This window comes from Gadus macrocephalus, chromosome 4 (assembly GCF_031168955.1).
Source record: "Gadus macrocephalus chromosome 4, ASM3116895v1".
Lineage (NCBI taxonomy): Eukaryota > Metazoa > Chordata > Actinopteri > Gadiformes > Gadidae > Gadus > Gadus macrocephalus.
The window spans coordinates 16,190,528-16,203,804 of NC_082385.1; the positions used below are offsets into that span (position 1 = coordinate 16,190,528).

General features: G+C 46.7%; 2 protein-coding genes across 9 annotated transcripts in view; one reads left to right on the plus strand and one right to left on the minus strand.

Annotated features, from left to right (window-relative positions):
* On the plus strand, positions 1 to 3,890 carry setd9 (SET domain containing 9). Of its 2 annotated transcripts, XM_060050533.1 has the most exons (7): positions 1 to 232; positions 931 to 1,124; positions 1,518 to 1,667; positions 1,875 to 1,998; positions 2,135 to 2,247; positions 3,233 to 3,338; positions 3,555 to 3,890. In XM_060050533.1, exons 1-7 carry the CDS (start codon positions 96 to 98, stop codon positions 3,643 to 3,645), a joined length of 915 nt encoding a protein of 304 aa, XP_059906516.1. In that variant the 5' UTR covers positions 1 to 95; the 3' UTR covers positions 3,646 to 3,890. The 2 variants fall into 2 exon arrangements, with proteins under 2 accessions (XP_059906516.1, XP_059906517.1); XM_060050534.1 differs by lacking the exon at positions 1 to 232 and having other exon boundaries at positions 1,069 to 1,124; positions 1,582 to 1,667.
* A 76-nt stretch (positions 3,891 to 3,966) lies between these two features.
* LOC132456219 (tenascin-like) overlaps positions 3,967 to 13,277 on the minus strand; it is a 41,161-nt gene continuing 31,850 nt past the window's right edge. For 3 of the 7 annotated variants that reach the window (XM_060050526.1, XM_060050528.1, XM_060050525.1), the window contains 15 exons: positions 12,866 to 13,138; positions 12,225 to 12,497; positions 11,717 to 12,019; positions 10,550 to 10,822; positions 9,993 to 10,115; positions 9,366 to 9,509; positions 9,120 to 9,239; positions 8,417 to 8,560; positions 7,987 to 8,117; positions 7,669 to 7,801; positions 7,161 to 7,312; positions 6,331 to 6,427; positions 5,826 to 5,987; positions 5,447 to 5,610; positions 3,967 to 5,210 (listed from right to left, as the gene is read on the minus strand). In XM_060050526.1, coding sequence (XP_059906509.1) covers positions 5,100 to 5,210; positions 5,447 to 5,610; positions 5,826 to 5,987; positions 6,331 to 6,427; positions 7,161 to 7,312; positions 7,669 to 7,801; positions 7,987 to 8,117; positions 8,417 to 8,560; positions 9,120 to 9,239; positions 9,366 to 9,509; positions 9,993 to 10,115; positions 10,550 to 10,822; positions 11,717 to 12,019; positions 12,225 to 12,497; positions 12,866 to 13,138 — 2,603 coding nt within the window. In that variant the 3' untranslated portion in view covers positions 3,967 to 5,099. The remainder of the gene's footprint in view (positions 5,211 to 5,446; positions 5,611 to 5,825; positions 5,988 to 6,330; positions 6,428 to 7,160; positions 7,313 to 7,668; positions 7,802 to 7,986; positions 8,118 to 8,416; positions 8,561 to 9,119; positions 9,240 to 9,365; positions 9,510 to 9,992; positions 10,116 to 10,549; positions 10,823 to 11,716; positions 12,020 to 12,224; positions 12,498 to 12,865; positions 13,139 to 13,277) is intronic. The other 4 variants (XM_060050530.1, XM_060050529.1, XM_060050527.1 and 1 more) reach the window with 3 other exon arrangements.

A 13,277-nucleotide genomic window follows, 5' to 3' on the forward strand; every position in this document is an offset into this window, starting at 1 on the left:
ATGGGTGAGCAGCAGGGGGCGACCACACACTGGGAACTGAGTGATGCAGAGAGAAGAAGAATGGTCTGCAAAGTCAATCTGAAAGCCCCACATGAATGTGTTACTATCTGTTATGTCCAATTGAGTCGAATGTCATGATCCGTGCTGCATTGACAAAATTTCAGAACAAATGGAGGAACTACCGACACAGATTTGTTCCCTGGATTGCGCTCAATCTCCGCAGAAACGAGGGGTGAGTGATTCAGATCCGCTTGGACTCGTCTGTAAACGAGGAGGTCCCTGTCTTCTGAACCTCCTGGTTTATACGTCTGTCTTGATGAGGCGTTTGATCAATTAATATCCACTCTTATTACTTGAAATTCAGACCTGATTTATTTTAAGTCTCCCCCGACACCGGTCACATATCCACTCGACTCGATGCTGGACATATAAGATACTTGAACTACAGCATCCCCTACTGGCGACCAGATGGATCTACAGGCACAACATAGCAACACAATCCTTCTTTACAAATCAAAGTGCACTTATTAATGATCCTTTTCTAGAACTAACCATAACTACTGCCGATATTTATATATTCATGGTCAAGAAATACCGAAACGGTGGCTTTGAATTGACCCAATATTCCCCTGCGCTCCGTATTAACACACAGGGCATCTTCTCATGCCAAAGTAACTACAATGTTATTTGAAAATTTCCTCTGTCGTCTCGAATAGGTACCAGGACAGTGATTTATGTTGATATCTTGTTTTTCTCCTTCTACGTCTACTTTAACTAACAAGTGGTATTTTTCGACGTATGGTTACCACCTTCTCTGTGTGTGTGTGTGTGTGTGTGTGTGTGTGTGTGTGTGTGTGTGTGTGAGTGTGAGTGTGTGTGTGTAGCAATTGTCCACCTGCATTTTGTGACAGGTTGTGGTGCATTTCCTAGGTCTCTTCGGCATGTAACAAAAAGTATTCAAGACAAGCCCATCCACGATGAGGTGGTCTCTGAGACTCTGCTGAAACTCTTTGGGGCGCTGCTGGAAAGAGACGGAGCAGATGGGAAACAGAGCCTGAAAGAGACTCGTCTAAGACCAAAAGTAGTCCAGACCAAAAGTAATGATGCCAGGGAGATGCACGAAGGTAAGGTTGTTACGTCTGCTTCTTTTAGGAGTGCATCCTGCTGCTCCTATGGATGTAGCTTCCCCTATGGATGTGTCAAGCACATGTTTCTGTGTAGCAGTTAAGCGGGCAGTGATGTTGTTTTTGATCCAGCGACTATGGAGCTCTTCAATTACTTACTTAGCTTAGGAACCCCACACGGTCCCCCTTAAAGAGACAGCACTTCATTTAAAATGTATGAAACTCATTAACTTTGCAGAATGGATTAATTGCTATACATTAAACTATATATTACACTCCTTCACGGCAGGGATGGCAATGTCACACAATATTTTAGATTTTACAACTTTGTATTGTACATTTTATAATATGCACATTACAGTGATCGCCTCTCCTTGTATTTGTGTTGTTCAGAAGGGCGGATTGCTGAGAGTGATGATTTGATATTTCAAAGCATGGGTTTCTGCATCCACCGTAGACCCAGCTCGGTCCCCCTGGCTGGAGTCGGGGTCTTCATCACCAAAGGATGGGTTCCCAAGGGGACGGTCGTGGCCATGTATCCAGGTGAATGGCATTGCCTTACACTTAGGCCTGATCCCATTACACCCCGTCACGCGTAGGGTAGGGCTGTCCCAATAGTAGTTTCATTGAGGGGTAGGGGTAAGGGCTTGGGCCAAGGGGTTTAATGGGATTGGGCCTTAACCAATCATTGATCACATTCCCACCATTAGTTTGTCCCGTCTGTGACTTCTCTGACCACTCCCTCAACAGGCACGGTCTATGAGGCTTACGAGCCCATTTTCTTCCAGTCGCTCAGAAACCCTTTTGTGTTTCGATGCATCGACGGCGTTCTGGTGGATGGTAACGATAAGGGGATTTCAAAACTGGTGTACAAGTAAGTACGATTCCTTGATTCAACAATGTTTACTTCATTTCCTTAAAATATGATGTTCACTGAACTGAATTGCATCGTTGTGTGAATAATGTGTAGTGCCTCTGTTTTTTATATACTGTTTTGGTTCGTTCTGTAGGTCATGCAGCAGAAGAGACATGCTGGGCCCGTACAGGTTAAGTGATTTCAGCTGGCTGACAGCCAATCCAAAGAACCCACTGGCTATTGGCCAATACGTCAACAATTGCAACGGTACGTCGAGGTTCACACTAGCCGCGTTTACATGGATACATCTGTTCCGCATAGATTTCTATGCGGAACAGAAAATGATCATGTATACGCCTCATTCGGAATACAATTATCTGTTCGCCATAGATTCTATGCCGAATAGAAGAGGTGGTGTAGTCTGTATTAATCGCCATGTATACACTTATTCCGAATAGATTGGGGTGCAGCCGCAGTAGTTCGCAATTGGTCCACTGAGCTCCGTCTGTACTTTTAAGCACAAGGAACTTGACCGCTGTCAAGGAAAGTGGATTTATTGCCTGATTCACTTCTTTGTTACCACTCCGTAAAAGTAGTCCGATAAGCGTGTCCGGTTGCTAATAGACGGGACATGGGTGTTTGTTTATTAATGACGTGTTCGCGTATCGTAGTGTCCGCGCGCGTCCGGGATAACTGTAAATGAGTAGGCTACTACTAGTACTTTTGCAGGCTGAACGTTAAAATACTTCTTAATTTAGAGAGACCACTCTCTCCCACCAGTCTTGGCTGCGGACTCGCATCCAAATTCCTCTACACACCTGACACGATGTTTCAGGTGTCCGCGAGAGACAACGGACACTTGTTACTGCCATGTATACAGTACATTCGGATCACATTTTAGGAACAGATCTATGCCGCATAGAAATCTATGCGGATCAGATGTGCCATGTAAACGCGGCTAGTGTTGTTCTGAATTGGATGGAACGAATCTTGATGATGCTACTTCTACTTGAGGTTAGGTACTCATGTCACCTACCCAGAAATACAAACAAACAAGCGCATGTTTGGTGTTTACACAAGATAGATATGAGCGTAGTTAGTATTTTGTGTCTCAATATGAGATAACAATCTTGGGTCTCACAAGGAAACAATCTCAAAGAGGCAGAAAGATAATGTGTGCACAGTCATATAGCTTCACACATTTCTTTTTATATAATATAATTAATGGAATGTTCTCTTTGCACCACTGCAGACTCTCCTGCGAATGTCTGCTACCAGGAGTATGATGTCCCTAGAGTGTTTCCTCTTGAACTTCATCAGTATCTTCCAAATGTGAAGTACAGTCATGAAACACAGAGGTGAGATTTAAATTCAATATCCAAAAACGATTTGAAAGAAATTCGTATTCTATTGATATTTTCTCCTCTGCACCTTACAAAAAAGCCAAAAACATTAATTGGGGACATTTTACATAATTATCGAATAACACTGTTGTTGACTAGATACTTATGGAGTTGAATATATGTGAGAATGGCATACTGAATGATTACGATTTTGTGATTTTGTGTTTCCAGGCCTATAAGATGCATCGTCCTTGTATCTCTTAGAGATATCAGTCCTGGTGAAGAGCTCTTCTCTAACTATTACACCATCGTGGAATCGTAGTCAAACTGATTCACTTGGACATAAGTTCAACTACCTGTATTTGTAATAAACAAATACAATTACTGCCCACAAGAGGGCAGCACCTCAAGTCCTCCATTGCACTTTAGGCCTTTGTCCAGGAATGACGGGAGGAACAATGCTCGATACTGACTATCTAAAAAATTTGCTTTTATATATATTTTCGTATTTCTGAATATATTTTAGGTATGTAATGACCGCAGAAATAAAACAAAAGTAATACATTTGTTATTTGTATGGTTGTGTTCCAAGACAAACAACACATTGACACACTAATTAACTGAAAAGAATGACAGGCAACAATTTACAAAGATACTTAATATATTTAAGGTTATTTAATCAGAGAGAAACATACATTTTCATCAAGTTAAAACAAACAAAACTTAATTTAAACCAGTCGTTGGTGGACTTTTTCTAAATCTTCACCTCCAGAGACGGCTCTCCTGGTTCCAACAGTAAACACATAGTATGACAACATGTCAAAATATTCAACAAGCAACATCTTCTGTTTCATCATCTTCCTTCAAAGTCATCCAAATTAATTATCTGTGGTTTAAATAGTCGTTCCAAGTAGGCCTGCTAAAGACGTCATGTGTAAAATGTACATTTCAATGGGAAGTGTAAGGTCTGGTAGCGTGTGGCATGAACCCAGCCAGGGTTAGGGCTTTGGTCCCACTGGGACCACCCATGCTAAGAATTTCTCCACTCATTATTATTATATAAATGCGTCCACCAAGTGGTATTATGACATTTACAATGTCTTTTCTAACATGTTCTGCTAACACAGTGATGTGGTACAGTTCATACTCACTGAACCCTTTCCTGTTGACCCTTTCAGATATTTCATCGTACAGTGTGAATATATATTATTTTTAGGTAAAAGTTTATAAGTCTTTTAATATTTGGCAGTTTGCGGGAATCTTTCTCATGGAATTCAATTTGTCAACATAAAAAACAGTCATGAACAATATTACAGTGTCTAATCACATTCTCTAATCTATCGCACATTATCACAATGTATTTGTTATCTGGGCGTTCTCATTTACCAATAGAATAGTCAAGCACAGTTCCTATTAAGCATCACATCCAGCACATGATTCTCTTATATTTACCTATATTAATGTAATTTTTTGTCGAGAGATTCAAATAAAAATGACTTGACTTCAACCTCAGTTAAAGGTAGGTTAGGCAATTTATTATAGAGGCATTTTGTGTCGTATTTCTGGAAATTATCTTGGCACCTTGACAGCAATCGGTCTAAAGCTAGTCACATGTTTTGGGGACGTGGCTTTGAAGGGAGGCCTTAGGGGGGGGGGGGGGGGGGGGGTTATTATGCTTGACAAATAGACTTAAATCTGCCCTGTATCCCCAAATTGCCAACCCTACCTTTAACAATGGTATTTGGGGGTTTTGGGGTGGGGTTTGGGTTCAGAAATCTATGATCTTTTGCGTCTGCTTTCAAAATTACTAAAGTTGACCGGTCTCATCTTCATCTCTGCAAACTGAATGGAGTGCTCGTGTCCTTTCCAATGGAACCAGTTGATACCCTGTTGAAACAACGTGGAACATAACATCATCCAAAGACAAACTCATTGTTTTGAGCCCCTTCCCCCCTACACATGTTGTAATGTTACAAATTTTATTTGTGCTGACACAAACAATCTTTGTTGATAAAATCACCTCAAAAAAAATCTCCTCTAGGCAGAAGACTCCTCCAAAAGTTGTTTTCCTTTTTCTTGGAAAAGATAGACATTTCTAGTATGTATTTATTTTCTATACATACCTTACTATGACTTTCGTCGCCGTACTTCCCCATTAGGTTGACACGATGACAGTTTTTGTACCAAAAGGCCCCCTTATAGGACAACGCACAGTTGGTAACGGCAGCGTCGTTATCGTTGTCGAAGGTCGAGAAGGGGCGCCCATGGTGGTAGGTAAGGGAATCACCTGGTGAAGGCAACACATTGGATTATTAAATGTACTGTAGATTGAGCCCATGATGAGCTAAACCCAAAAGCAGATCCCTAACTATTAAAATTTAAACAGGAAAAACAAAGAGATAGATATAGATAGATATTACAATATATTATAATATGCTTGTCAACTAAGACGATGATGATGATGACCATGGGGACTCTTATTTTGTCAAACGATTCACCCACCAGCAGTTCCGCTATAAGCGCCTAAGTAGATCTTGTAGCGGGTCCGCGGCTCTGCGATGGTGAACTTGTCGTACTGTGCATAGGCAGTCTCCGCGCCGTCTCCCAGGTCCACGCGTAGCTCGTAGTTGGCCGAGTTGGTCATCTTATGAAGATTGGCCAGACCTGCGGGGATATCAACATCAGAATGACGTCATTGGGAGAGAGCGAGAGAGAGAGAGACACAGAGCCAGAGAGAGACACAGCCAGAGAGAGAGAGAGAGAGAGAAAGAGACAGAGATAGAGAGAGAGATACAGAGCCCGAGAGAAACAGAGACACAAAGAGAGACAGAGCCACAGAGAGAAAGAAAAGAGTTGTACAATTCTGTAAATGTTTCAATTGTTGTTTCCTGTTAATTGTTCAAGCTGAATTGCAAAGTTAATGTTTTTTTTTCCTTGATATTAAATATTTTAATTGAACTGAGGTGAGGAAGAGGAAGGCTAATATTATTAATAGACCAAACTTTACCGAGCCAGAACTCCTCCTCCATGTTCCCGAAGCCAGCCGTGTAGTTCCTCCAGTTCCTGAAGAACTCCTGCTTCCCGTTCTGGCGTCTGAGGAAGACCTGTTGGAAGATCGCCATGGTCACTCTCAGCCTCCTGCTCAGTGTTACGCTGAAGGCCCCAGTATGCCTCAAACTTAAACTAAAGGATGTTCGCACAGACAAAATGGCCGGTTGCATCCAGCACAATGCGCCACATTGGGCTTCCATCGCCTTAGACTGCGCAGCTGAAATAGTCCAACATTTCCCAAAGGCCCAAAAATACACACACTTTATTTGCTTCATATTGCCTAATATCAACAGAGGAAGCAGTACTGCTTACGAGACAGACACACAGACGGGCAGACAGTAATCGGGCAGGCAGACAGATACATATGTTTAAGAAAGAAAGACAACTAAATGCAAGATGTCTTGCAGCAAACAGGCGGACAGACAGACAGGCAGACAAAGACAGATAAAGAAACCGATAGACAGATCAACTGTCTATCAAGTTAGCCAGACAGGGAGAGACACAGATAGACAGGCACACAGGGAGAGACAGACGGACAGACAGACAGACAGACAGACAGACAGACAGACAGACAGACAGACAGACAGAAAGAAAGACAGGGAAGGACAGATAGAAAGGCAGACAGGGAGAGAAAGTCAGACAGACAGAGAGAGACGGGGAGAAACAGACAAGCAGACAGGGAGAAACAGACAAGCAGACAGGGAGAGGCACGCAGACAGGGAGAAACAGACAGGCAGGCAGACAGACAGAGACCGACAGACAGACAGACAGGTGTATCCTCCTCACCAGCCAGCCCCCCTGGTCCGTGGTCATGTCGCAGTAGGCCTGTGTGGGCTGGTTCTCGTCGCCCCCCAGGTAGACGGTGTGCAGGCCTGAGGACTCCTCCCCGTTCAACAGCACCTGGGCGCAGTCCCGGGGGCGGCGGTACAGATGGCCTGCTGGGGGAGACACACGGCACACTGTCTGGGGCCGCACTTCAACATGCCTCAACACATATCTCAACTCTTAAAGAGACTGTGTGTGAATATGTATTGTTGTTAGATTGATGAGAAGAAAATAGAAGAATTAGGCGTGTGTGTGTGTGGGGAGTGTGTGTGTGTTACTGATGGTGAAGGTGGAGCTGAGAGGCGGGCTGTGTCTGTGTGTATGTGCGGATGTGTGTGTGTTCCTGGTGGTGAAGGTGTTGCTGAGCAGGGGGGCTGTGTGTGTGTGTGTGTGTGTGTGTGTGTGTGTGTGTGTGTGTGTGTGTGTGTGTGTGTGTGTGTGTGTGTGTGTGTGTGTGTGTGTGTGTTACTGGTGGTGAAGGTGGTGCTGAGCGGGGGGCTGTGTCGGCCTGCAGCAACGGCCTGCAGGGTGACGCTGTAGTCTGTTGAGCCAATCAGGTCGCTCAGGGTGTAGGAACTGGCAGTGGGGCTCAACATCACTTCCTGTAGCACGTTAGGACACACAAACACATCCACACCACAGACACACACACACACACACACACACACACACACACACACACACACACACACACACATACGCACACACAATGACATACACGCAGAGTGCAGTACAACGAGGTACATATCTTTAATTAGAAGATCTTTAGGGCTAGGTGGGCCCGTACCTGGACGGTTCCGTCTCCAGCAGAGAAGCTGAGTGTGTATCCACTGAGATCCGAGCGGGGAGGCCTCCAGCTGAGAGTGGCCCCGTCCTTCTGGATGTTGCTGGCCGTCAGGTCCCGGGGGGAGTCCAGGTCTGCGGGGGACAACAACCAAACAAAGTCTAACGCCAACTAGTGGTAGCGCTCCAAAGCTCAGCGAGTAACGCATTGGATTTCCCATCAAAAGTTTTCAGATAAAATCACCACAGATTCATTCCGAAATGTATTTTAGATCGGGGAAGTCCTAATAATGTATTATCTACTGCTAAGAATATCTAATGTGGTGGTACAAGAGTGTGTTTCAGGAGCGTAAATCCATTGGTTCCAACGTGTCCCATAGAGTTGTTAGCGTGTGCGTTCCAGTTCTAGCAGGTATGGGTGGGACCCTACGTGCCTGTAGTGAAGTCCACGGTGGCCGCGCCACTCTTCTGGCCGTCCTTCAAGGCATACACCTCCACCGTGTATTCAGTGGCCGGGACCAGAGAGCCCATCTCAAACTCAACTGTGTTCCCCGAAACGTGCTCCACCACTGGAGTCACTGCAGGACGGGGAGGGGGGAGGAAGGCATGAAGCGTTCCACAGGTCAGCGAGTAACGTGTTGATGTTCCCATCAACAGTTTTTAGAGATTCAATCAACAGATTCTTTCTGTTGTCTCCCATAAGGTCACTCAAAGGACAATGAGACAATTTTCATTCATCCATTCATAAGACCATTCATACACATGGCATACATCAACACCCATTCAAACATACAACATTCACACACCTATTCATACACACATTCATACACCCATTCATACACACATTAATTCATACACATGAAGTTCACACACCGACAGCCATGTCAGCCATGCAAGGCGACAGCCAGCTGATCGGGAGCAGTTAGGTTCAGGTGTCCTGCTCAGTGACCCCTCGACACTTGGTCAGGAGTATCTGGGAATCGAACCAGCAACCTGGCGGTTAACCACTCTACCCTCAACTGCCATTAAAACAAACCTGGCTGAATGGTCACATTCTTCTAAAAACTCCAGAGGAGTTTTCAGACTCCTCTAGAGTTCTAAAAACTCTAGAGGAGATTGTAGAGGAGAAGCCCTCACCTGAATCTGCGCTGTACGTGATGACATAGCCGTCCGCGGTGGCCGCGCTGGGCGCCCACAGCAACAGGGCCGAGGTCTCCGTGATGTTCAGCACACCCAGGCGCTGGGGCCCGTCCAGTGCTGCAGGGGAAGCAGACGCGCAGAGGACCAATCACAATGAGGGGGGCATCATGGGCGGAGCTCTGCAGAGACAGCTAGAGGCCACGACATAGACGGGGGGTAGGTGGACAGGGGGGGGGGGCGTACCGGTGGTGACGGTGTCGGTGGAGGGGCTGCTTTCGTCCAGGCCCCTGACCGCGATGACGGTCACCTGGTAGGTCTTCCCAGGAACCAGGCCGGGCAGGAGGGCCTGGGTCTCAGCCCCGTCCACGGTCACACTCATGGGGTTCCCTTGCAGAGGGTGGGGGCGGTAGAGTCACAGTCAGTCACTTTGTATTAAGCACTAAACGACTAGTACAATTGAGAAGATGTGGCGACAAATGTTGTGTGTTGCGGTGACTGGATGCCTGGACTCTCCAAATGGTTAACCGGCTAGCACCCCGTCACCCGTTTAAAATGTTTTGCCTGTGTGTGTCAATTATGGCACCCATTGCACTCCTGATCATCCGTTGAAGGAGGGATCCCCACACTGAGTTCCTCTTCAATATTTCTTCGTTGCTAATAAATGTCTTGCCCTCTCAGAGGCTAGGGTCAGGGTGGTGCCATAAATGTATGGCCTAATAATCCCTTTGAGACTGCACCGCTGATTAAGGGCTATACAGACAAAATTGTATTGAATTCAAGTCAAATTGAGAGACAGACATGAATACATTCTTCCCCTACTCCTAATGGACATAGACCTATATTCACACATTGCAGATTGAGGACGTGTACCTTGTTGGAGCGGCACATAGACGATCCGGTAGCTGTCCACCTTGGAGCGTGGCTTCGCCCACTGTACCACGGCCGAGCTGTCACTCACATCGGTGAAACTAAGGCCGCTGGGGGAACCGAGGCCTAGCGGCCACACAGGCAGAGGGGCACAGACCAGAGAGGGGTTCAAACCAGGGAACGGACCAACACAACTAGCGAGAAACAAACCACAGTTCCTTTCATTTTCATTTCTGAAAAAAAGCGGGAAAATTTTCCAAAACGTTTTCCATAAAAAGAAAAAAGGTAGGGTCATGTTGTCTATGTCAATTGTGGCTCCTAGGACCATGTGTGGTTAAACAGAGACATAGAAGAAACCACTATACAAACCTGTGTTATGTTCAGGGATTTGAAGTAGTCAGTCTGCACACACACACACACACACACACACTCACTCACACACCCCCCCCTCCCCCCCACGCACACACTCTCACACACCCACACCAACACACACGCACACTTTCACACACACTCCCTGTAGTTGAGACGCGAGGCTTACTGTGCTGGGCCTCCTCATGTACCTGTCTGAGCGACCCCCATGATGGGTTGCGAGCGCGTCTCAAGGGTCACCCCGTACAGCTCAATGTCGTACTCGGTGCCGCTCATGAGACCCGTGAACACGGCGGTGCGCTCCTCGCCGCGGGCGTCGCGCACGTGCACCTTGGACACCTTCTTGGCGTCCCTCATCCTGATGACGAAGCGGTCGAACTGGTCTTCGGCGGCTGTCCACGACAGACGGAAGCCGTCGGCCGTTACGTCCGACACAAACAGGTGCTCTATCTCGGGCTCGGCCTCTGGGCGGGGACACAACCCAAGAAATGCTCTCCGTATGTTTGCCTCTGGTGTTCGGGGGCAGGGCCAGAGTGGCCCTCGTGCACGAGCGGTTGGACAGACGGACGAGGAGGCCGAAGAAGAAGGGAGGGAAGACTGGAGTAGAAGGTTTTTTCAGGTGTTTTTGTCTCCTGAGAACCCAGATCTGGGCTTAAAGTGTGGATCACGACTTGTTGTCCACCATGCATTCATTGCGAGAATGAAAGAAGAGAAAGTCGAAAGCATTCCGCTAAGAAACACAAGAGCTTCTTCGTTGGATGGTTTATTGCGGTCAGGGAAATTCCACATTTACGGCCCCAGACGTAGACTTCCAGGCCCCCATGCACCCACCAACCAGTCCCCTGGTTCATTCGGCACATTCGGGACATAACGGATCAGAGTTCAAGTCAATGGACATGCTTTGTTCATTCAACTGTGTTTACTTTCCTCCTGTTCAAGCCAATCATTCCATCATCATCGTCATCATATCCACCAGAACAGGAGATATGAATCATGCTATGTTTGCCGATATGTAATTAATTTGAATCCACAGTCGAAAAAGCAGGGGAAAACACACAAAATATGACAACATATCCAATATGTAGGTTCATATTTTGAAGAGAAACCTGAAGTGAGAGATCAATCATCAGGTTTTCTCTGACATTTCTCAACAGAGTTAGAGAAGAGGTTAGTAGTTAGATTTCATCAGTCTGAAAGAGGTAAGAATCCGAATGAGAGTGTGAATATATCATAAATACGTGTGTGATGGATGTGCTTCAAACGCTTGCATCGGTCATAAGCACAAGGTCACCTTCAGACTCAGTCAGGTGTGGGACCCATAACCAGTATTGATCGGCGCCCCCTCCTGTCACTAGTACCTGTCTTAGCCACTGTGGTCAGCGGGCGGGAGAGCAGGCCCGAGCTAGATACCCCCGTCAGCCTGACCTCATAGCCGATGCCTGTGATCAGCCCCCACAGGTCCAGGTACGTCTGGTTTCCCGGGACATTGAACTCATGCGGCTCCAACAGCCAGCCCGAGTCTGTCACAACTACTTGAAAGTGCTTGAAGGTGCCACCAGGGGGCGCCCCCTCCTGCTTCGTCTGCTTGGTCTCCCAGGACAGACGAAAGCCATATGGGGTAATGTTTGTAACGGTCAAGTTTTCCACTCTGGGCAAAGGAGCTGGAGGAGTTTGGTTAGATTACGAAAGATGAGCAACAGGCAATACAATGTTGAGGGGAACACTTTCAGAAAGTTCACTGCGTGCAAATACTGCAAACAAAAGTAATGTACTACAATTCACTTCATATGAAGGGCTCTATAACCCTGCTGTCTTGGGAACAGGCATTTAGAGAGACATGAATGCACGAGGAGAAAGACGCAGTACCTGTGATGGCATGGGTAAACACAGAGGAGCTGCGGCGCCCATGAGAGATACCGTACAGCTCTATATCATAGTCTGTGGCGTCCAGCAGCTCAGACACTGTCACGTTGCCCCCTGGGCTGGGCACCTTGAACTCCAGCGTATCAAACAGCTGCAGGGAGTCACTGACGCGGACCACAAAGACATCGAAGTGGCCCGAGACAGTGCTCCAGGACAGGGTGAGGTTATCTGGGCTCACCGACGCAGTGGTTAGAGTTCCCAACTGTGGGGCATCCTCTGAACAAAAGAGAATACCAGGATCTTGAGTGGTGCTGGGGATGGACTGCAGGAGGGTGTCCTTAAGCTAGCAAGAGTTGGGAGTTTGATTACAGAATATTATGGATGTTGTTATAATCAGGGGTGTGTCCATAGGGGTCCACTGGCCACCTTATTGGCCACGCCTAGTAAATCAGGCATATAAATACAATCAAAAGTATGTGATATCTTCATTTTGGCACGACACTGTGTGGGTTGTTAACACACCCTCACACTGTTATTCTGTGCTGCTCTTGCCCCCCCCGTTATGAATGAGCCCTTACACCCCCCCTGGTTATAACCGTCATGCGTGTGTGAGGTGCACAGTGGGAAGCACATGCGGTGAATACCTGTGGTGGCTACGGCGAACAACGGCTGTGAGTTCTGGCCGCCGCTACTGGCGTACAGTTTAATGTCGTACTGAGTGGCAGCCTTGAGGCCGGTCATGACCGTGGCTCGCGCGTCTCCAGACAGTGCGCGGCCCATGGCCCGCGAGGGCGTGGCCGACTCTCGGACCTCTACGATAAAGTTATGGAAAGCCTTTTCTCCCGTCTGCCAGGACAGAGAGAAGCGGTCTGAGGTAATGTTTGAAACCACGAGCCTGGACAAGTCAGGCTCCGCAGCTACAAAAGGAGAGAAGATAACAGGTCTGTGTGTTGACGTCAAAGGTACGTGTGCGTGTGTTGAATGTATGATCAATGTAAATAAGGATGTTTAATTTCACTTTTTAATTGTCAACTTTAAATATATTTCAATAGTTAA

Bases quoted from the DNA above. Each gene is read 5' to 3' on its own strand.
- setd9 (XM_060050533.1), top strand. From the start codon at position 96: ATGTGTTACTATCTGTTATGTCCAATTGAGTCGAATGTCATGATCCGT. The intron at 1,668-1,874 runs GTGAATGGCATT...CTCCCTCAACAG, and splicing joins GGTCGTGGCCATGTATCCAG to GCACGGTCTATGAGGCTTAC. The intron at 2,248-3,232 runs GTACGTCGAGGT...GCACCACTGCAG, and splicing joins ATACGTCAACAATTGCAACG to ACTCTCCTGCGAATGTCTGC.